Source organism: Dipteris shenzhenensis, chromosome 33 (genome assembly GCF_047967505.1).
Source record: "Dipteris shenzhenensis isolate YYH24624 ecotype China chromosome 33, Dip_SZ_1.0, whole genome shotgun sequence".
In the NCBI taxonomy this organism is placed as follows: Eukaryota; Viridiplantae; Streptophyta; class Polypodiopsida; order Gleicheniales; family Dipteridaceae; genus Dipteris; species Dipteris shenzhenensis.
Window position 1 is genome coordinate 35,265,795 of NC_141628.1, and position 22,316 is coordinate 35,288,110.

At 42.5% G+C, this 22,316-nt stretch overlaps 1 protein-coding gene across 1 annotated transcript; it reads left to right on the forward strand.

Moving 5' to 3' along the window:
* The first annotated feature begins 7,213 nt into the window (after positions 1-7,213).
* On the forward strand, positions 7,214-11,136 carry LOC147880040 (uncharacterized). Its single transcript, XM_087371644.1, has 8 exons — positions 7,214-7,297; positions 8,229-8,309; positions 8,558-8,826; positions 8,904-9,227; positions 9,311-9,516; positions 9,614-9,735; positions 10,679-10,836; positions 10,950-11,136. Exons 1-8 carry the CDS (start codon positions 7,214-7,216, stop codon positions 11,113-11,115), a joined length of 1,410 nt encoding a protein of 469 aa, XP_087227770.1. The 3' UTR covers positions 11,116-11,136.
* Positions 11,137-22,316: the final 11,180 nt, after the last annotated feature.

Below are 22,316 nucleotides of genomic sequence, written 5' to 3' on the forward strand. Positions count from 1 at the left end.
ACTCCCCTTGAACTCCACCTTGCTCCATTGTGGAAGCCTCAACATCCACTGGTTGGGTATTACCTTGCGGTTCTACTGAATGCCAATCTCCACCTTCTGTCTCGAACCTAATTTTTCTCGGCCGCCCTCTTTGCTTACGATCTCTGGTCTCCATCACATACCCTGGCTTGTGTGAGGTGTTTTCTAAATGTATACTTGATGACTTGCTTCTCTTTCTTGGACTGTTACCTTATCCCCATGTAATGGTCTTGGTTCTTCATACATTGGTGTCCCTGCAACTGTGTCATGCACCATTTGTGCAACTTGTGCTGGTGAAGGTGTACTCCTTGAGGCCACTCTTTGCATCAAGGCTTCCAAGTTAGGACCATCCCCAACATGCCTTCCAATCATATATGCATATTGTTTGGCACTTTGTAATAGGGCATTTGCCATGTCCGAGATGCAACAATCATATAATTGTATCTTTGTCTTAAACCCTTCTCCTGCTAGCCAACTACCATGCATGCTTTCAGCTAGATTTGACCTTGGAGTGTGTGCCTCCTCCAAGGAACTCTTTGTTACCTATGGTAAAAAGGGAGGTAATTAGATTGGCTTATTACATTTATTTAGCTTACTACATTTATCTACAAAATACATACCGTGCTCATGAGATTCCCCCAATGGGCGATCCGCACATCCCACCAACTAAACCATATGTCCATTGAAGGAATGTCGGCCACACGGACGTGTCCTACATGCCACCACTTCCGAATGAGCTTTGCTTGGTTGGTAGCTTCTTGCTTTGTCTTACATAATCTCCAATTCTCACACATGGTGATATGCTCGTTCCTCATATCCTCTTTGATGAATTTCCTTGTGTGCTTATGCAAGCTTTGTTCCCAATGGAAGAGACATGAGTGCTCTCTCCCAACAATTATGTTGTTTGGACCCCCATTGAAAATAGTTCTCACAGCTATCCAATTTTCTCCAGCTTCATCAGACATGAAACCATGAAAATCTGCAGGGGGATACCCACATTCTTTCATTGTGGCATTCAACATCTCCCAAAATAGGATTTGGCTTGCAGCATCTTCATCTTTCATCTCACATTGGCGATGGTCATTAATTCTTGCACACTGGTAGACAAAGCCAACATTATTAAATATTATACCACAACTCTCTTGATGATAGCAACATGGATACATAAGGATGGAGGGAAGTTATACCTAGGATCATAAACATGACATGCCATTGTGCTCCACCCAATCACTCGATGGGTGTGATCAAATTGTACCCATGAATTCCTCAAATCACCATTTCCTCCTCTTCTCATGCGATTAACAAGATCCACACCAGATGCTGGACCATTGGTTGACATTTTAAAAACAAAACATTTTTCATCTGGCAAGCCTTGCCCTGGAAAACGACTTCCATGGAAGAATGAATACATAGACCTTTTCTTTAGTAAAAGAAGGCTGTCATAACCTTCCCCAACAGGTAACCTTGCCTTCTTCTCTTGTGCAACAATCCGTTTGAACCTGTAACATCAGAAGTCAAATATTTAGAAGGTCTTTATACCATTCTAAAGTTAAGTAAATTAAAAATCACTTAGCTACAAACAAACATACCGTTGATTCTCAACTAGTGGTACCAATTGCTCAAGAAAGTTGGTCAACTAGATCTCCCACACTTGCCCCTTCATTATTGTCTCCTCTCATCAATGATGAATTCAAGAGCTCCTTGGCAACACTGATTTGAGCTTTGCGTGGTCCAGCATTTTTATCCACCTTCAAAACATCTGCAACAAGCTTCTTTGTTTTCTCTATCATTGCCTTAGATGTTCCTAGCTGTACGGGGTGCTGATGTTCACCAACATGGACCATCAATCTAGTCATTGTTTCATCAAATGGCATTACATAATATACTATGCAATTACAAGTATCAATGCAATAAGCAGGCTTACGACAATAGTGACAAACAATCTTGTTCCTCTCCTCTTCAGTCAAGAGTCCAAGAGCAATCTTCTTTTGTAGGTAGCCTCTAAAAAAGGATGTGTTAAACTTCTTATTGTTTGCAAAATAAGGGCAAGTAATTCTATGGCATTCTAATGAGCCAACACAGTAGCTAAGCCTTACTGTACATGAGATAGCCATGTTGGTGGTTGATGGTTTAGTCCATATGTGGCCATCAAATTTTTGCTCCATGCCATTCATGCCATTGATGTTTCCAAAAGTTGGAGGAAATTCCAATAGCATACTTCCATTATATACCCTTGGTAATTCAGTGACTTGCTTCCTTTGCTTTATATTTGCAATCCGCGTTTTGAGTATATTGGCTTGCTTGTTCTCCATGATCCAAGGTATGATGCTTTTGCTAATCTGACATTCATCTTTTGAATGGTCCTCATTTGAGCCTTCAAGGTCAATGTGTGAAGTCTGCATCATCTCAATGTCAACATCAGTCCTCGACTTATAAGAATTGTGGTACATACCAGGCTTCTCAATGGGATTTAACTCTTCAAGATCCACGTAAGGAGATGGTTGAGAGGTTTTCTTTCCTTCTTTGCCAAACTCTTCGGAGTAAACTCTACTAGCAACACAACGTGATGATGAACCAGGCTCTTCATGATCACTAATAGTACTTGCTGCCATGATTGTATTGTGGATGAGAGCATACCTTTTTGTCAAGGAGGCATCCAGTACGTAATGCTCTTGACCATCAATATCCCACTCAGATGAAAACTTTACCTTCATTGTTGCTTCACCTTCAATGACTGCCTTAAGGCAGATGAGCTTGTGCGTATGGGGAAGAAGGCTTTGAAGGAAATGTTTACTAACAATCCTTCTTCCATCCTTGAGCGGGATAGAGTGTGATAGATTCACTTCTTCAATAAGCCATTCAATAGAAGCCTCTTCTGTAGCCATTTTGGATGACACAACAAAAGGTACCAAAGACAGAGGGAGCTCGGAGAAAGTGGTTATTAGAGGAGGTCAAAGAATACAGACAATCTTGAGAGCAAAGGGATGGTAATCCAACATGGCATTGAGAGCAGAGGGATGATAACCCAACACAGATCATGAAAATAAGAAGGGATGAAAGAGAGAAATGCAGTGTGATGCAAAGCTAGAAGGCAACCAAAGAGACTTAGAAAGTAATGGTGGGAGAGAATGAAGAGGAGAAAATGACAAGAGAGTAGTATCAGGATGCGTGGTCACGAGAAAGCAGAGTGCAAATATTGAAAATGGATAGAGAATGGGTAGAGGATTGTGAAACAGGTGGTGATTGAGCTAATTCCAATGTCGATGATGCCCTGACACCACAATGAGAAGTAGCCATGTGGCCGTCATTACAACCCATTGAGCTGGAATGATGGTGAGAAAGGTGGCGGCTGAGATTCTTTCACAAACGTGGATTATGCCAGGATGCCACAATCTTAAGCCTTAAAAGCCACATGCTATTATAGGGACGATTAATGATTGGAGAGAGATGAAGGAGAGACTCCTTCAAAACAACGTGGGCTATCTAGCAGGAAGACAGTGGGTACATCATCGATGCACGCTGGCCGATCGCACACTGATGATGCTTTGGAGACATCCTTGCTTGCGATGGTATCGAGGGATGAGCCACCGTTTTGTTTCATCATTGATAGCTTCAAGCCACACAGAGAACAAAGAAACTAATTGCATTGTCGAATGGGTCTCTCACCTAGGATGATAGTAATTTCGGTAGATCAACTCTGCCATTTGGTTCTTGCTTTGCACTGATCTTCCCCTCTAACTTAAATAAAATATCCTATTGAATACGGCCCGATTAACCGAGTCTATGATGAGTAGAAAATGTAGGTGATTGCGAACCAAGGTACCCAAATCAATTTAACGATGAAGGGCAATTCAGTGATACGATGAGTATAATACGCAAGCACCACGGGATAAGGTCGACCTCTCTCCTCCCTCCTTCGTCCCCTCTCTCGGCTCTTTCCTCCCTCCTTCCACTCTCCTCCCTCCTTCCACTCTCGGCTCTCTCCTCCCTCCTTCCACTCTCGGCTCTCTCCTCCCTCTTTCCACTCTCGGCTCTCTCCTATCTCCTTCCACCTATCCTCCTATCTCCTCCCTCTTTCCACTCTCCTCCCTCCTTCGTCCCCTATCTTGGCTCCCTCCTCCCTCCTTCGTCCCCCTATCTTGGCTCCCTCCTCCCTCCTCCCTCTTTCCACTCTCCTCCCTCCTTCGTCCCCTATCGAAGGGTCTCTACGGCATGTAGGAAGTGTTCGTCGAGATGCTAGTTCGTAGACGTAGAGGGAAATTGGAAACCGTCAGATCGTCGTTGCGTGATAGAGCGTTTTGTTAAATGTCTATACGATGTTTTCTGATGACACAGTGAATGTGATTGTTCAAAAGCGAAAGGGTAATAGTTATCTGGAGACGCATCAGTGATTGTAGCGAAGATTCGGAATGAGGCATCTTGAGAAGGGTACAATATTTGGTATTTTAGTCTGTAACTGCAATTTTATGTCCGCTTTTGTGCTGCAAAGAAATCTTTCGTTTTTCGGACTGTGAAGGTTTTAGAAGGGTGATAGGGGTGTAGCTGTTAGAATGTAGACAAACTTCTCAAAGCTTCCACCGTCTTCTGATCCAAGCGATGGGATGAAGACGGGCCTGTTGTTGTTTGCATTATAAATTTTACGGTCTAAAATCTCTTAATTAATACGTCAACAAACATGATGATGGAAAGGGAAGGGGAAGTTAGGTCTCATAGAGTTTGAAAGCCCATGAAACCGAAAAAAGGGGGGGCTCAGCAGCCCCCCCCTCTTTTCGGTTTCATAGAGCTTTCAGCCCCCTTTTTTCGGTTTCATAGAGCTTCTTAAAGCTCTATGAAACCGAAAAAAGGGGGGGGCTCAGCAGCCCCCCCCTTTTTTCGGTTTCATAGAGCTGCTGAAAGCCCATGAAACCGAAAAAAGGGGGGGGCTGCTAGCGCAGACTCTGGGGGGCTGCTGAGCCCCCCCCTTTTTTCGGTTTCATAGAGCTTTCAGCCCCCTTTTTTCGGTTTCATAGAGCTTCTGAAAGCTCTATGAAACTGAAAAAAGGGGGGGGCTCAGCAGCCCCCCAGAGTCTGTGCTAGCGCAGACTCTGGGGGGCTGCTGAGCCCCCCCCTTTTTTCTGATCTCATAGAGTTCTGAAAGCCCATGAAACCGAAAAAAGGGGGGGGCTCAGCAGCCCCCCAGAGTCTGCGCCTGCCTTTTTTTTCGGTCTCATGGGCGAGTTTGGGGCTGCTGAAAGCCCATGAGACCGAAAAAAAGGGGGGGGCTCAGCAGCCCCCCAGAGTCTGCGCTAGCGCAGACTCTGGGGGGCTGCTGAGCCCCCCCCTTTTTTCCGGTCTCGCACAGACTCTGGGGGGCTGCTGAGCCCCCCCCTTTTTTCCGGTCTCATGGAGTTTGGGGTTGCTGAAACTTGCTTTGTTATCTAACGACTATTTTGCTTTGTTATTTTGCAGTTTTCATACTTACGACTATGCTAGACATTTTGTGAGTGCTTGCACACGTATATTAGGCCTTGAGGGAACTCGCTCGGGAGTTGAGGATCATCCTCTAGGGAAGCTCACGCGAGTAGCAGCGGTACTGTACTTCTACATTTTAATGATGTTATTTACTCATATTCTTTGGATATTGCTTTCTTTAAACTTTTGGGGTTGCTTAACTTTAGAGTTTCTATCTACTTAGAATTCAATGGAAAATTGAAATATGAGGGGTATGAGGTCTGTTGCACTAGATGGGCCATACTTTCTGCAGCAGTGGTGACGATGCATGGAATCTAAGTCTCAGGATGAGCTCCCATTTGATAGACATGCCTGCTCAACAGCTGCAAAAAAGGGGGATCTTTGGGAGGAGGTTTATGTGCAGAAGCCCCAAGATTTTGTTGTTTCTGGACAAGCACAAGGTTTCCAAGCTCTTTGTTGGCTGGAGCAAGCACCTTGTGCAGGGTATTAGAAGATAAACCAGTTTTTCTTGTCCAAGGGCTTTGTGATAACTCCCATTGAGCCTAATTTGTATATTATGAAAAGGGGAAAGATTTGATTGTGCTATTTTATTATGCTGATGATATCATACGTACTAGGAGTAAGGAAAGATAATTTCGAATGAGAGATCATACTTGCGAGCGATAATGTGAATGATATCGTACTTACAAGCAAGAATATGAGGACTTAAGATGAACCTTCAAAAACACTGGACATAATTGTTTTGGCTTGTCAAACTCTCTCTTGGCATTGAATTTTGGCAAACATCACATATTGTTGCATGTAACAAACAAAGTATGCACATGGTTTTTTGCAAAAATTCATGATGTAGTTTAGCAAGCTGATAGCAGCTACTTCATGTCTACTAGGTACTCCTGTGAGATGCTTTTGTGAACGCCACACTGGCTTTTTACTATATAACACACACTCTTTGTATTTCTCTAGCTGCTGGATACAAGCTCCTTCCAGGTAATGGTGTTGAGGCGGCCAGACATGATTAGAAAGGAGTAGAAGGCAGAGTATTGGCTGTCCAGGACCACACGAGACAAAAGTGTGATAGCCATATCTTTTGAGGAGAGCTCTTTCCCAACGTGAAGTATATCTTGATGGAGGCCCTGCATTTTATTAATGTGTTCCCGCATAGATGACAAGGTAGCGGGATCGAAAAAACGGAGCTGGATCTTTACAGAAACACGCTTCATGGGGGTCACTCGGGGACAATGAGTTTAGTTGGAGCTTTTCCGCTTCCTATTATTGAATTAGGATTAGCATTCATTTAAAGATATTGGTATCAAGAACTTCTTTCAAGGAATTGATATGTATCTCAATTGTCTTAAGGGTTTGCATTGCAATGTATCAAGGGTTACAAATTTCACTATCTTAAGGATTTGAATCATTTGTATATGCTTATGCATTTTATATTCTACTATCTTAAGGATTTGAAACATTTTGTATATACAGGTTTCATAGTAGTGAGCATTTTTATCCTGACAAGATGGCACCAAGGCGAAAGAAATCAACTACAAGAGGTAATTCTAAAACTTTTTGGTACTGATAACCTTGGCATATCTATGATGGACGTGAGCAATATATAACTCATCCTTGTTGGTTGTGATATGTATTCAAAGGAACTAAAACTTATGCATTGAGATTAGGACCATCAAGAAGAGCTTTGAGTGAGGAGTGTACATCTCGTACTCCACAAAATGATATAAATAACCCACACATGGAGACACTTGTAGAAATTGAGGCTACTATCACTCGAGAAGAGTCATCGTCTCATCCCGTGATTAGTCTTGAGCAACAGGAGGTGCAAGAAGAGCCTCGAGGCCAAGGAGAGCAAGAGAGTGCAGGAAAGACAAAAGAAAAAGCTCCAACACATGTAAGAGTACTTGGGAAGGAGATTCAAATTGGACTTTTGCAAGATGTCCTTGATCAGTTTCGGATGCAAAGAAGAATTGAACCCCCTCTGATTCCTCTCCGTAGATTGGTTGTTAATGAGGCTATTCGAACATCAACGTCTGAGATTACTGTTTTGAGAGATAGTTTTGATTCTAGAGGCTATGCTATAAATAGTGCACCTTTTCTAGTATCCTTGCAATGGCCAGGAAGTGATCAATTTTTCTATGTTACGGCACTTGATCCTCAAGAATGGGGACCAATTTGGAATCAAATAAGTGAGGACTTCGACAACCAGCTAAGTAATGAGTGGCAAGACTTGAAGGGGAAGAAGTTCCTTGTTTGGGATGGAAATCATAGGTTGAAGGCATGGTTTTCTCGAATCAAAGACGGTACTCTTTTGATAAATCTATCATGCATAAGGAAATGTTCTATTATAGTTTGCATTGCACATGATTATGTCATGCTTACTTGTGGAATTGATATGTTGTAGCTTATTCAATAATGCCAACTCGCCATATCCAAGTGAGATGCCAATCCATAGAGGTGCAGAAATCTCAAGAGGGAGAGCTACTTCTTGCCTTAAAATCAACCAATGAGTAAGATAACTTTTTATAATACTTTTATGTATAGCTAGTTTAACTTCTTCTCTTTAGAAACTAAGTCTATTGGTATTTATGTCTTTAACTTCTCCTCTTTAGAAAGTAATCCCCATGTGAATATATGTTGGTATTGCAGACTTGTTCGAGCGCATGTAGAGCATTCATATGGGCACGAGGTCTTCCTCTTTCAAAAATTTGGCATGGCAGATAAATCCTCACTTCTTGAGTTATTGAGTGAAGAGGATAAGAGATGGGTGGAGGAAGAATAGTAACCCATGGTACATAGCACCAGCTATTGTCTTGGCACAACTTGTTTGGAAGGTATCTGCGCGAACTATAAATATCCCTTTGCTCTATGAAAGGTGTCCCAAAAAGGATAATGTTTTGATTTCTTGTTTTCATGGAAGGTTGATTTTTCATGTGCAATCAAGAAAGCTACTCAAAATCTTAATCAATCGAAGATGGAGTTTGGAGGAGTATACTAATAAATTTATTAAGGCTATTAAGAATGTGGAAGTCATCTTTCATGATCGAGCATACAATGTTTTGATTTCTTGTTTTCATGGAAGGATGATTTTTCACGTGCGATCAAGAAAGCTACTCAAAATCTTGATCAATCGAAGATGAGTCTGGAGGAGTATACTAATAAATTTAGTAAGGCTATTAAGAATGTGGAAGTCATCTTTTGTGATCGAGCATACAAGATGGTACCTGTTGCCAATCCCGCAAATGGTGATGGCTTCTTCGAGCTTCTATTTAGTTATGATTGGAATCAAAAGGGTGCCACGACTAAGGACAAAGTGCATATATTAGCCTCATCACGTCTCAATCCTAATAGGTAATGTCAATTAATGTTTTTGCACAATTACTCCATAGTGATGCTAATATTTTTTTCCTTTGCCATGATATTAATAGGAAAAAAGAGCTTCTACAACAATTGATGATGGCACGTGGAAATGATCCAGTTGCATCTGCTAAGTATGGGGATGCTCAAAAGTTTCGACTACATGTGAAAAAGGAAACATATTGGCAATACTTGTTTGAGCGAGGGATTTCCATCATCAACAATTTGCGAAGCCATGATTTGGAATTGCTCGATGGGTTTGAGACATTTGCTCGAGAGCAAAGACGACTTCACCTCCAAGAAGCCTTCCCTATGCTTTGGAAGGATATGAAGTCTACTCTTGAAGCAGATAAGCAGCCAGAAATGCAGGAGTCATCCTTACGTTTGGTGTATAGGTGGTACAATAGCAACCCTCTCCTTTCTCTTACGATTAATAAACTGTTTTACTCATATGTCTACATTCTTTCATACATTATAGGTGGATACGGTCTTTGCACGATACCAATTCATCTGCAAGGATGCCATATGAGGTCATGGCATGGACAAACATGGAGAAAGAGGGAAGCATGTATCCCTTATCTTGGAAAGATAAGGGCATAACGATTTGGGAGATTAATGTGTGTCCTTGGTGGTTGGATTACCCACTGGGAAAAGTACATCCCACTGAGAAAAATAGACGTGAAGGTAATACTCCAAAGTTCCTATTCCATAGGCATCTAGACCAATGTCTATATATGCGGGTATCTACCATATACTTAAGTTTGCAACATTTGCTGCTCAGTCTTTGAGAAGAACATGGAAGACAATATGGATGAGGATGAATTGGATGCAGAGAACCATTATGTGGATATCACATTACGACCTAGATCAACGGACGGAGAGTCAGCTATCAAGAAAAGACCTGTGAGACCTCTACTCCTCATACTTATGTAATAGTTAACAACTAACACTAACGAAAATATAGTATAACCTAGAGTCTTGTCCTTTGTAATTCTTACAAGCAGGTTCTATCGGAGAATATAGAGTTCTCTAAGACTCGAGAGCTGAGAACAAAGCAACGACTCGATTTTCATGCTTCAAGAACCAGTTCCATTAATCAACAACCGAGTTTATCTAGTGAGTATCACTCCTCTCTTTCTTGGTTATGATTTTTTGATTTTGTAGCCAAACTGAAGCTTTCAAGCTAGGATTTGATGCAGATGTAAAGTTGTTTGCATATATGGATGTAATTACAGAGGATATCATTCAGTTGTCGAATGCACCAAAGCTGTAAGTGTTTCTTTTTTTAAGAAATGCGTACATTTAAGAATCTATTTTGGAATATAAGTCATTGATCTAGGGAGATTGAATTGTACATTGTAGGGTTGATGAATTTTTAAGAAAAGTGAAAGCACCAGGTCTGTCACACAATGGTAATTCTTGTGTCGAGGTGGTTCGCTTGGTATGGGCAGATTTTCCCACAAGTTTGGCAGTGGAACTCATAAGTAGTACTACATGCCCAGAGTGGAATAGATTCTCCCTCAAGCTCTCTGCAAGGGTGGCAAAGTTTGCCAATGACTTTGTAGCAGACCAGGGGTGGTACATGACTTGCTCTCTCCCAGAACATTGGGGCTATATATTTGCACATGCGAAGAAGGCCGAGTTCGAGCTCCATCGATCATATACAGTGCTTCTTGACTTTGGTTATTTACGTGATGATGGAGAGGAGGTACATTAAATCACCTAAATGTTTGTTTATATTGGTCTAATAAGCATGATTTGCTTGTATCTAACTTGAGGTGCCATCATCCATTAGGTTCGCAATCTACAAATGGGTATCTTCTGGCGTTAAAAATCTGACCTCCCACACATGGATCGACAAGCAGGTGCAAATGTCTCTAATAAGCTTTTTTCAGCAAAGACATCAGTGCTACACGAGTGTGACCGTAAACATGTCGCAAAAAGGACACAAGTTGCATCAACTTACTTACGAGGAGGGGCAGAAAGATCAGATTACTTGCACGAGTAAGATCCTATACAAGCACAAATTGAATTTATGGGGTATAATTGAAGTTCTTTCAAGGAAAACAAATATGGATTTTCAAACATCCTCTGATCCCTTTTAGTGCTTCTTGTAGGTGGATACTCAGAACATTCACAGACCCTGGTGATTGCATCATCGATGTCTTTGCAGGTTGCTTTGGGATGGCAAGGCTTTGTGAAGAGTTAGGTCGCCATTGTCTTTCCATAGAGAATGACAATGTTGTTGCTGACATGTGTCTGCGATCAATCAGTACAGAATAGCATTTCCATAAACTATGTAGTATTGACAGTAATACTTGTGATCATCACTCTTGATGTTCTTGTTGAGGTTATCATGTAACACATACTATGTCCTTGCTCATGGTGGTTGTATGGCACAAGAGTGTCTTTATTGCTCTATGCTTTTTTCTCTTTTTTGGATCCATAGTCAGAGGTTACTGTGTGGGGAATGTCGATCCATAGTCAGAGGTTACTGTGTGGGGAATGCCCTTGTCAATATGTATGCCCATTCCGTGAACCTAGATGATGCAAGGGCAGTGTTTGCAGAGATGCCACAATGGGTTCTGGTCTCCTAAGTGCGATGATTGCTGGTTGTGCTCAGAATGGGCATGGCAAGACATCCCTGCAACTGTTCAAGTGCACAGAGAATTTTATGAACTGACCTATTGGGATGTAGTGTCATGGAGTGCTTTGATTGCAGGATGCACTGAACATGTGCATGCTGTTCTTGCTCGAGCTTTTTGGGAAAATGCAACATAGTGGCATGAAGCTAGATTCTATTGTAGAGATTGTTTTTCCAACACTACTACACACGCATCCTATTGCGACGTTTACGTACCGACGATTAGCACCCGCTTAGCGTTAATCGTCGGTATAAAAATCGGGTGTCGTAAATCGTCGCTATATAGCGACTTTTAATAAGCGTCGCTATATAGCGACGTTAGTGAAAGTCGCTATATAGCGACTTTGAAAGGTCGCTATATAGCGACGTTAGTAAAAGTCGCTATATAGCGACTTTTAAAGGTCGCTATATAGCGACTTTTAAAGGTCGCTATATAGCGACACTGAGACTATATTATAGCGACGTTTTACAGAGAGGTTTTTTTTTTTTTTTTAGCCTTAAAATTTATTTTCTTCCAATGACAAAATTTTTTAAATTTTCATACATGTTTGAGCTCATAGAGAAATAAAAAATGAGAGCATGTACATCAAGCCTTTGAAGCTCATATATTCATGTCCAAGTTGGAGATGAGAAAAATCAAATTAAATAAGAGCATTTACATCAACTGTTTCATCTTGAGCCAAGTCTAAGGCGCCAAGCAAGTCTATCTCCAACTCTATACCGAGTTGATCTCCTATATCATCATCGTACTCTAGCATCGTACGTTCACCTAAAAGTATTTGATCATCTTCTTCAATTAAGCTTAAGTGTGGTGATTGATCTTGACGATTGTTGTCTTCCTCGTCAATATCGTGATCTCCATCCTCCTCCCGTGCGATGTCATTATGCGCATCTTCCTCTTGCCTCATATGGTGATCTACATCTTCTTCGCTAGATTCATCAATTGGATCCGGATTTGGTAGTGGCATCTCCATATCCACATCTCGATCTTCAAAAATCTGCTTACTTCGTGGTGCAACTTGGATCACGTACCACCATCTTGGATCAGAACGATCCGGATGAAAAACCACCTATATTGAAGATGAAAAATCACGTGCCAAATGTCGTCAATTATATATATATCAATGGACTTAAAAAACGAAAGCTTCGACTAATTAAATCATTAGTATGCACCTGCTCACAGTGCTCGGGAAGAACAAAAGTATCACTTTCATCGGTCCAATGTTTGGTGGAGTCTATTGCAAAGAGACCACTACCATCTTTTCTCACAGTTGCATGGGGACCGTTGTAAGTAGTTCTAAACCATTTTACATAAAGAATGAAAATAGTAAATCGTCTGAAATCAATTTCATAGATGTCGCGTATGGTTCCACAATAATCCAACTGTGAGGAGAGAAGATTGGTATCCGAAGCACTTGCTCGGCTATCTTGTGTGAAGTTAGCCATGACTCCACAATCATACGTGACTCTCTTTGAATCGATGCGTTCTATGCGAAAATGTCGTCCATATGACCATAATGCACTGTACTTTTTGTACTGTAAAAGAGCATCATTAAAACAATGAAGATGCACCTATTTTATAGCATATATTGCCACAAATAATTACTTAATTACATCAAGAGATAAGAAACTTACATGCACCATACATCCAGATGATAACTCCCGCTCGCGCTCGTTTATTGTCTCTCCATCACGTTCGGCTTTACGTATAGCTAGTTGTAGCCAATCAAGTGACATGTGAGTAGGGAGAAGAGCCAGATCTCGTGGATATGGTTGTGATCGCCTGTACATTACTCTGAATCTCGTCCTTGCATTTATTCTTTCTGCTTTGGCCACTTCATATCTCTCAATCCACTTCTGCATCTCAGGGCTATTGAGGATACAAAACTTATTGAATTTCTCCATTTGCTCTTCGCTCATCTTTCTTTCAATCCCTTTTCCTTGGGGGACCTCGCCAATGATGCGATCATCATCCTTGTTGTGCCAAGCTTGCGGCATATCAGGATCCGTGGATGCAAGAAACTCTGTGATATATACTAATGACTCTTGCACAAGCCATCCCTCTGCCATGCTTGCTTCTGGTCTTGCTCTTTGTCTTACAAACCCCTTTAAAGTTTTCATAAACCGCTCGAGAAAAAACATCCATCGATTATGAACGGTACCTGCTATAGCCACCTCATCAACTATGTGCACAAGCAAGTGGACTTGAGTTGTCATAATGCTTGAGGGAAAGTGCTTCTCAAGCAAGCATACGGCTTCGATGGATTCCACCCTAGCCTTCTCGATGCTCGATATAGAGATCTCTTTTTGAGATATCCACCTATTTCACATGTCCATGCATATGTAAGATATTTGAGATATCCACCTATTTCACATGTCCATGAAGAAAATAGATAATGCGAATTGATAGTAAGCATACCTCACAATACCACAGATCTTGAATATAGCATTTCTAACATCTTCTTGTAAGCACCCTTTTATTGTAATTGGAAGGATGAACTATCAAAGCAACAATGAAATCATGTCAACAATATAACATAATAATAATTACGCTAATGCATCACTATTATCGGTACACTAATTCTACTTAGAATACCTGTAAGACCTTGTGCCAATCATGGGACTTGAGGCCACTAAGCTTATTATCCTTTGAAAATGCTCCTTTCAAGCAACGCATGTACCCTGTCGGTGTTTGAAAAGAGGCAATGTCTGCCTTGATCGCTGCCTCCTCCCTCGTAGAGAGGATCCACGTTGCTTTCGGGAGGACAACTTTTCCTGAAGCATGCACTTGGGGCCACAAACGAGACATCCTATTCATAGCACGCAAGTCTTCTCGCACTCCTCTCGAGTCCTTGGAACCAACCAAGTGTGCCCAAATGGTAGCCCCCACATTCTTAAAGATATGCATGGGATCCAAGAGATGATTGATTTGTAACTGACCCCAATAAGGAAGCTCGTGAAAGATCGATAGCCTCTTCATACCAGGAGGAGGTTCCTCTCCATTCTCCCTCCAAGCTTGAATCCAATCACTTGCTTTCAAATATGATGGTGGTGGATCAAGCTGACCTCCACGTGCGAGATGGTCGAGCGAAAGGTATCGAGCATGACCTTCATAAACATTTTTCCTCATGTGTTTGGAGTAGCGTGCAAGCGATTTCAGAGCGGGTCCACAAATAGGACAAGCATGGTACCCACTTGTAACAAGCCCTGCACGCGTGCATGAATATGTTAGTACAAGACATGCGTGCAAAAGAGAGTAAAAAAAGCATAATCCCTCATTGTACATGTAAAGACATAACCACGTACCTGCGCACTCTCCATATCCTGGGTAGTCATGCATGGTCCACATCAAGATACCCCTGACGGAAATATCATTGGTATGCCTAGGAGCTCTGGAAATATCAAAGACCTGCACTCCTCTCCATAATATCTGTAACTCCTCTATCAAAGGTGCCATGTACACGTCCATGTTTCTTGCCTTGTACTTTCCTGGCACAAGTAGTGCAAGCATGAGGTGTCCCTTTTTTATTGTTAGCCATGGTGGGATATTGTAATTCACCACGACTATGGGCCATGTCGACCAAGATGTCGAGCGTAACCCGAAAGGATTCACGCCGTCCATGGCTAGCCCAAGATGTAAGTTGCGTGGCTCTCTCGCAAAGTCCGGCCACTGATTATCTATGTGCTTCCAAGCCGCACAATCTGCGGGAATCCTCAATGTGTGATCAGTGGACCGATGAGATGCATGCCATGTCATCAACTCCGCTATGGATTTGCATCGAAACATGTGTTGTATTCTTGCAATGATGGGAAAGTGTCTTAAGACCTTTACCGGTATCCTCTCACCCTGCAAGTCATCTCTATATCGTTGTTCCCCACACTTTGGACAACTAGCCAAATCTCCATGCTCACGACGAAAGAGAATACAATCATTACGGCAAGCATGGATGGTATCATAATCCATACCCACCATTGTTAGCATCTTTTTCGCTTCATCTCTTGATGCGGGCATGGTATTTGGTGCAGGCAACATCTTTTGGAGCAACCTATGACAAAGACACTATCCAAATGATGATTCTCAAAACAAAAAATATCCAAATAATGAGTCAATCAAATTAATGCAAGGGCTAACCTCATTAAGGCCGAGACACTTGTATCCGACCACCCATACTGTACTTGTAGATTCAAGATTGAGAGACAAGCACGTAGTTTAGACATCCTGGCACCCTCGTACAATTGTGTTGATTGCAACTCTCGCATTTTCACCTCAGACTCTGACATCACGTGTACGTGGGATGTAGTGCCCCTAAAAATGGAATCCATCATGTCGACCATACCCTCGTCGTCATCTGGGAGACTATAGTCTTGTTGAAAGTGAGAAGGTATATGTGTACCCTCGTCACCCTCGTCATCCTGTCATAAGCTCATTCGTGTAAATAGAAGATCTTCTAATTCCGGGTATACAATAAGATTGCGAACTTAAATAGCTTTGACTTATCGATGATCCATCAACATGTGCAACACCAACGGGGGGTACTGGTTCCGGCTCCTCCCCATACATCCGCAAGTGGCGCATGATAATACGACGTTGATGTCGTACTTCTCGCTTGCAATGAGTGCAATGACAATATAACCTCTCCGTAAGCCACTTCGTGCTCCCGGGCGTTGGCGCATCATCGGATGAGCTTCCACTCGTCCCTTCCATCTACACTTATAAAACCAAAACATAAGCATGAAGAGGAGATGTACACAATTATGAGCATAGCATGTTTAATTTGAGCTTCTCTTGAGGCTATATAAAAAGAATGACATCGCTATATAGTAAGGATTGAAACAAAAAATCCTATATAGTAAGGCTATGTAGTAAGAGGAGATATTGACAATTATAGGCATAGCATGTTTGAGTCACAAGAGGCCTCATTAAAAAATAAACAGTAAGCGTCGCTATATAGCGACGCTCTATTCCGTCGCTATATAGCGACGATTTTAATTGAAAGCGTCGCTATATAGCGACGTTTTCAATTAAAAACGTCGCTATATAGCGACGAATAAGCGTCGCTATATAGCGACGCTGTGGGTTAAAACCCGAAACGCCGAAACCCGCAGCGTTTTGCTCAAAGCTTTCCTAATCTCTCAAGTAAGCTCTCCAAAATCTCCTCCCACCTATTTTCACTGACCTCCCATCTATTCCAAGCAACCTCCTACCCTATTTCCCACTCCTCACCCTCCTCCTACCTCTTGTGCACCCTCTCTCTCCTTTTTCCCTCTTTGGTTTCCAGAAAGAAAGTTCTTCAAAAGGTGAGTTTCTTTCAACAATGTAGGTTGTTTGTTTGTTAGCTTTGGTTTTGTGAGTGTTTCTACTTGTATTGCTAAAGTTTTGAACTAGTTTTCATGCTTGATTAGAAAGGATTCAAACAAAAAACGAAATTTCAAGAAAGAAAGAAAGAAACTCACCTCTTCTTTCTGTATTTCTCTTCCTTCTCTTCCTTCTCTTCTCCTCAATCTCCTCCTTTCCTTGTCTCCTCAATGTTCTCTTTCCTTGTCTCCTTTCAAGAAGTTGCTTTTGTGATCTCCTCTTTCCACTAACATCTTATTTGAAAAAATGGGTTGTTTTCTCTCTTTTGTAGGGCCAGTCCACTACACCGAGCGGGACATAGTCTCTCTTTTGTGGGCCCAGTCCACTACACCGAGCGGGACATACTTTTACAGGTAAGTGCTTCCTCTTCTTTCCATTTAAGCTTTTTGTTATTTGCATTGGCCTGCAGCTAGCGCCTTAAGCGCTAGCTGCAGTGATGGGCGTAGGAACCCTCTCTTCCCCCTTCTCTTTTTCTCATTTTCCCCCTTCTCTTTTTTCCCTCTTCTCTTATTCTCTCTTTCCCCCTCTCTCTTTTCCCTTCTCTCTTTCCTTTCCCCCTTATTCTCTATTTCCGCATCCCTCTTATTATCTTATGCTTATGCTTCTCTCATTCCCCCTTATCTATTTCCCCCTTCTCTCATTCGCATAAGCTTCTCTCATTCTCTTTTTCTGCATGACCATAAGCATGAGCTTATGCTTATGCTTATGCATAAGCATAAGCATATGCATAAGCATAAGCTCATGCTTATGCTCATTCATGAGCATGAGCTTATGCGTAAGTTTCCGCATAAGCTCCTTCTCTCATTCCGCATAAGCTCCTTCTCTATTTTCGCATGAGCATAAGCATGAGCTTATGCTTATGCTTATGCTTATGCTTAAGCATAAGCATAAGCATAAGCTCATGCTTATGCTCATTCATGAGCATGAGCTTATGCGTAAGTTTCCGCATAAGCTTATGCGGAAATAGAGAATGAGAGAAGCTTATGCTTCTCTCATTCTCTTTTTCCGCATAAGCTCCTTCTCTCATTCCGCATAAGCTCCTTCTCTATTTCCGCATGAGCATAAGCATAAGCTCCTTCTCTATTTCCGCATGAGCATAAGCATGAGCTTATGCTTATGCTTAAGCATAAGCGTAAGCATAAGCTCATGCTTATGCTCATTCATGAGCATGAGCTGATGCGGAAGTTTCCGCAAGAGCTTATGCGGAAATAGAGAATGAGAGAAGCATATGCTTCTCTCATTCTCTTTTTCCGCATAAGCTCCTTCTCTCATTCCGCATAAGCTCCTTCTCTATTTCCGCATGAGCATAAGCATGAGCTTATGCTTATGCTTATGCATAAGCATAAGCATAAGCTCATGCTTATGCTCATTCATGAGCATGAGCTTATGCGTAAGTTTCCGCAAGAGCTTATGCGGAAATAGAGAATGAGAGAAGCATATGCTTCTCTCATTCTCTTTTTCCGCATAAGCTCCTTCTCTCATTCCGCATAAGCTCCTTCTCTATTTCCGCATGAGCATAAGCATGAGCTTATGCTTATGCTTATGCATAAGCATGAGCTTATGCTTATGCTTATGCATAAGCATAAGCATAAGCTCATGCTTATGCATAAGCATAAGCATAAGCTCATGCTTATGCTCATGCGGAAATAGAGAAGGAGCTTATGCGGAATGAGAGAAGGAGCTTATGCGGAAAAAGAGAATGAGAGAAGCATATGCTTCTCTCATTCTCTATTTCCGCATAAGCTCTTGCGGAAACTTCCGCATCAGCTCATGCTCATGAATGAGCATAAGCTCATGCTCATGAATGAGCAAGAGCATGAGCTTATGCGTAAATTTCCGCATAAGCTTATGCGGAAATAGAGAATGAGAGAAGCTTATGCTTCTCTCATTCTCTTTTTCCGCATAAGCTCCTTCTCTCATTCCGCATAAGCTCCTTCTCTATTTCCGCATGAGCATAAGCATGAGCTTATGCTTATGCTTAAGCATAAGCGTAAGCATAAGCTCATGCTTATGCTCATTCATGAGCATGAGCTGATGCGGAAGTTTCCACAAGAGCTTATGCGGAAATAGAGAATGAGAGAAGCATATGCTTCTCTCATTCTCTTTTTCCGCATAAGCTCCTTCTCTCATTCCGCATAAGCTCCTTCTCTATTTCCGCATGAGCATAAGCATGAGCTTATGCTTATGCTTATGCTTATGCTTATGCATAAGCATAAGCATAAGCTCATGCTTATGCTCATTCATGAGCATGAGCTTATGCGTAAGTTTCCGCAAGAGCTTATGTGGAAATAGAGAATGAGAGAAGCATATGCTTCTCTCATTCTCTTTTTCCGCATAAGCTCCTTCTCTCATTCCGCATAAGCTCCTTCTCTATTTCCGCATGAGCATAAGCATGAGCTTATGCTTATGCTTATGCATAAGCATAAGCATAAGCTCATGCTTATGCTCATTCATGAGCATGAGCTTATGCGTAAGTTTCCGCAAGAGCTTATGCGTAAGTTTCCGCAAGAGCTTATCCGCAAGTTTCCGCAAGAGCTTATCCGCAAGTTTCCGCAAGTGCTCCTTCTCTTTTTCCGCATAAGCTCCTTCTCTTTTTCCGCATGAGCATAAGCATGAGCTTATGCTTATGCTTATGCATAAGCATAAGCATAAGCTCATGCTTATGCTCATTCTTCCGCATGAGCTTATGCGTAAGTTTCCGCAAGAGCTTATGCGGAAATAGAGAATGAGAGAAGCATATGCTTCTCTCATTCTCTTTTTCCGCATAAGCTCCTTCTCTCATTCCTCATAAGCTCCTTCTCTATTTCCGCATGAGCATAAGCATGAGCTTATGCTTATGCTTATGCTTATGCTTATGCATAAGCATAAGCATAAGCTCATGCTTATGCTCATGCGGAAATAGAGAAGGAGCTTATGCGGAATGAGAGAAGGAGCTTGTCATGAGCTTATGCGCAAGTTTCCGCAAGAGCATATGCGCAAGTTTCCGCAAGTTTCCGCATGAGCTCCTTCTCTTATTCCGCATAAGCTCCTTCTCTTTTTCCGCATAAGCTCCTTCTCTATTTCCGCATGAGCATAAGCATGAGTTTCCGCAAGTTTCCGCAAGTTTCCGCAAGCATAAGCATAAGCATAAGCATAAGCTCATGCTTATGCTCATGCATGAGCATGAGCTTATGCGCAAGTTTCCGCAAGAGCTTATCCGCAAGTTTCCGCAAGTGCTCCTTCTCTTTTTCCGCATAAGCTCCTTCTCTTTTTCCGCATGAGCATAAGCATGAGCTTATGCTTATGCTTATGCATGAGCATAAGCATAAGCTCATGCTTATGCTCATTCATGAGCATGAGCTTATGCGTAAGTTTCCGCAAGAGCTTATGCGGAAATAGAGAATGAGAGAAGCATATGCTTCTCTCATTCTCTTTTTCCGCATAAGCTCCTTCTCTTATTCCGCATGCAAGTTTCCGCAAGTTTCCGCATGAGCTCCTTCTCTTATTCCGCATAAGCTCCTTCTCTTTTTCCGCATAAGCTCCTTCTCTATTTCCGCATGAGCATAAGCATGAGCTTATGCTTATTCATGAGCATGAGCTTATGCGGAAGTTTCCGCAAGAGCTTATGCGGAAATAGAGAATGAGAGAAGCATATGCGGATCTCATTCTCTTTTTCCGCATAAGCTCTTTCTCTTTTTCCGCATAAGCTCTTTCTCTTTCTCTTTTGCGTGAGCATATGCGGAAATAGAGAATGAGAGAAGCTTATGCTTCTCTCCTCCTCTATTTTCGCATATGCGGAAACATGAGCATAAGCTCATGCTCACCCATGAGCATAAGCATAAGCTCATGCGGAAAAAGAGAAGGAGCTTATGCGGAAATAGAGAATGAGAGATGCTTCTCTCCTTCTCTTTTTCTGCATAAGCTCCTTCTCTTTTTCCGCATGAGCATAAGCATGCGGAAACTCATCCGTCTCATGCTTATGCTCATGCATGTGCATGAGCTTATGCTTAAGTTTCCGCATAAGCTCATGCTTATGCGGAAATAGAGAATGAGAGAAGCATAAGCTCATTCTCTATTTCTACATAAGCTCATTCTCTATTTCCCACTCTATTTCCCCCTTCTCTCATTTCCCCCTTCTCTCATTCTCTATTTTCCCTCATCTCTTTCCCTTTCTCTCATTCTCTATTTCCTCATTCTCATTCTTTTCTTTCCTTTACATCTTCTTTCCCTCTTATCTTTCCCTCTTCTTTCCCTCTTTCCTTTCCCTCTTCTTTCCTTTCCCTCTTCTTTCTTCTTGCCTATGCCTATGCCTATGAGAATGCTCATGTTTGTTTATTTGTTTTCTGTTTTCGTGTTTGTGTCTATGTTAGACATGGGATCACGTCGCTCATCAGACGAGTACGGACAGCCTCGTAGGAGGAGAGCTCACGATCTATATGCTCCAGAGGACTTTGATTCCTCTCAGGCGACTACCCCGAGGACTACCCGTGGTCCGACTCCTCTCGGTCCTAGCACTGTGACTACCCCTGGTCCGACCCCTCTTCCACGTAGCACAGCGACTACCCCTCAGGGGACTCCTTTGCTAGCCGCGCATGGCTTTGTTGGGACTCCCGACGAGTTTGTAGCGCAGATGAGCGATGAGGAGGCAGCGAGATTCTTCTCTCTGCTCTCTCAGAGGACCTCCGCAATTCCTTCCCCTACACCGACGGGTGGACGTACAGCCCAGCCATCCCCTCGCGCCCCTTCGACCGCGGGATCATCACCTGCGCATGCCTCCCGCAAGGGAAGGAAGAGTAGGATGGGCGGCTCATGTTGTGCTGACTCAGGAGATGTAGACGAGTCAGCACACTCACGCTCCTTTAGGTCTCCACTTGGTCCGGAGACACAGTATCAGTCAGGTCCCTTTCCCTCTCCTACTCCCACAGCTACTCCTCGATCCGGAAGCGGTCGCGCAGCTTCCACTCCTTCAGACTCTGCTACCGTCAGTCCCCCTTACTCATCAGGGGATCTCTCCTATCAAATCACATCTGCCGGAGAGATAATAGAAGACAAAAAGGGCAAAGCAGTGATGGCCGCCATGAGGCGGTTGATGAGTCATCACTTCAAGAGCGGCATAAATATCGATTGGCGGTATCAAGATGGCCAAAAGAAGCAGGCGGTGATCGATGAGTTAAAACAAAGATTTCCTAATCTGCCAAATGTGGAGTTTAATAACAGTTATATGCTCGAGCGCATGGGTTTGGTCCTAAAGCATCGCAAAACAACCATGCGTACTTCCATTACAAAGGGGTTGTCTAAACCCAGCTGGGCAGACAAAGCTGATTGGAAGTACTTCAAGAAGCAACATAGGGACCATCCTGAAATGTTCGAGGGTCATAGGAGGGCTGCGAAGAGACGGCTGGATGTCGTAGGTACTTCGCACTTTGGTGCAGGTGGACGGTATGCGTTCGAGGCAACCGTGGTAAGTTTACTTCTTTCCATTTAATGTATTGTTCTATTTGTTTT

Coding starts and splice junctions, on each gene's coding strand:
- LOC147880040 (XM_087371644.1), top strand. CDS start 7,214: ATGGAGACACTTGTAGAAATTGAGGCTACTATCACTCGAGAAGAGTCA. Junction 9,517..9,613: donor TGAGAAAAATAGACGTGAAG/GTAATACTCCAA, acceptor TTTGCTGCTCAG/TCTTTGAGAAGAACATGGAA. Junction 9,736..10,678: donor CAGCTATCAAGAAAAGACCT/GTGAGACCTCTA, acceptor TCTGACCTCCCA/CACATGGATCGACAAGCAGG.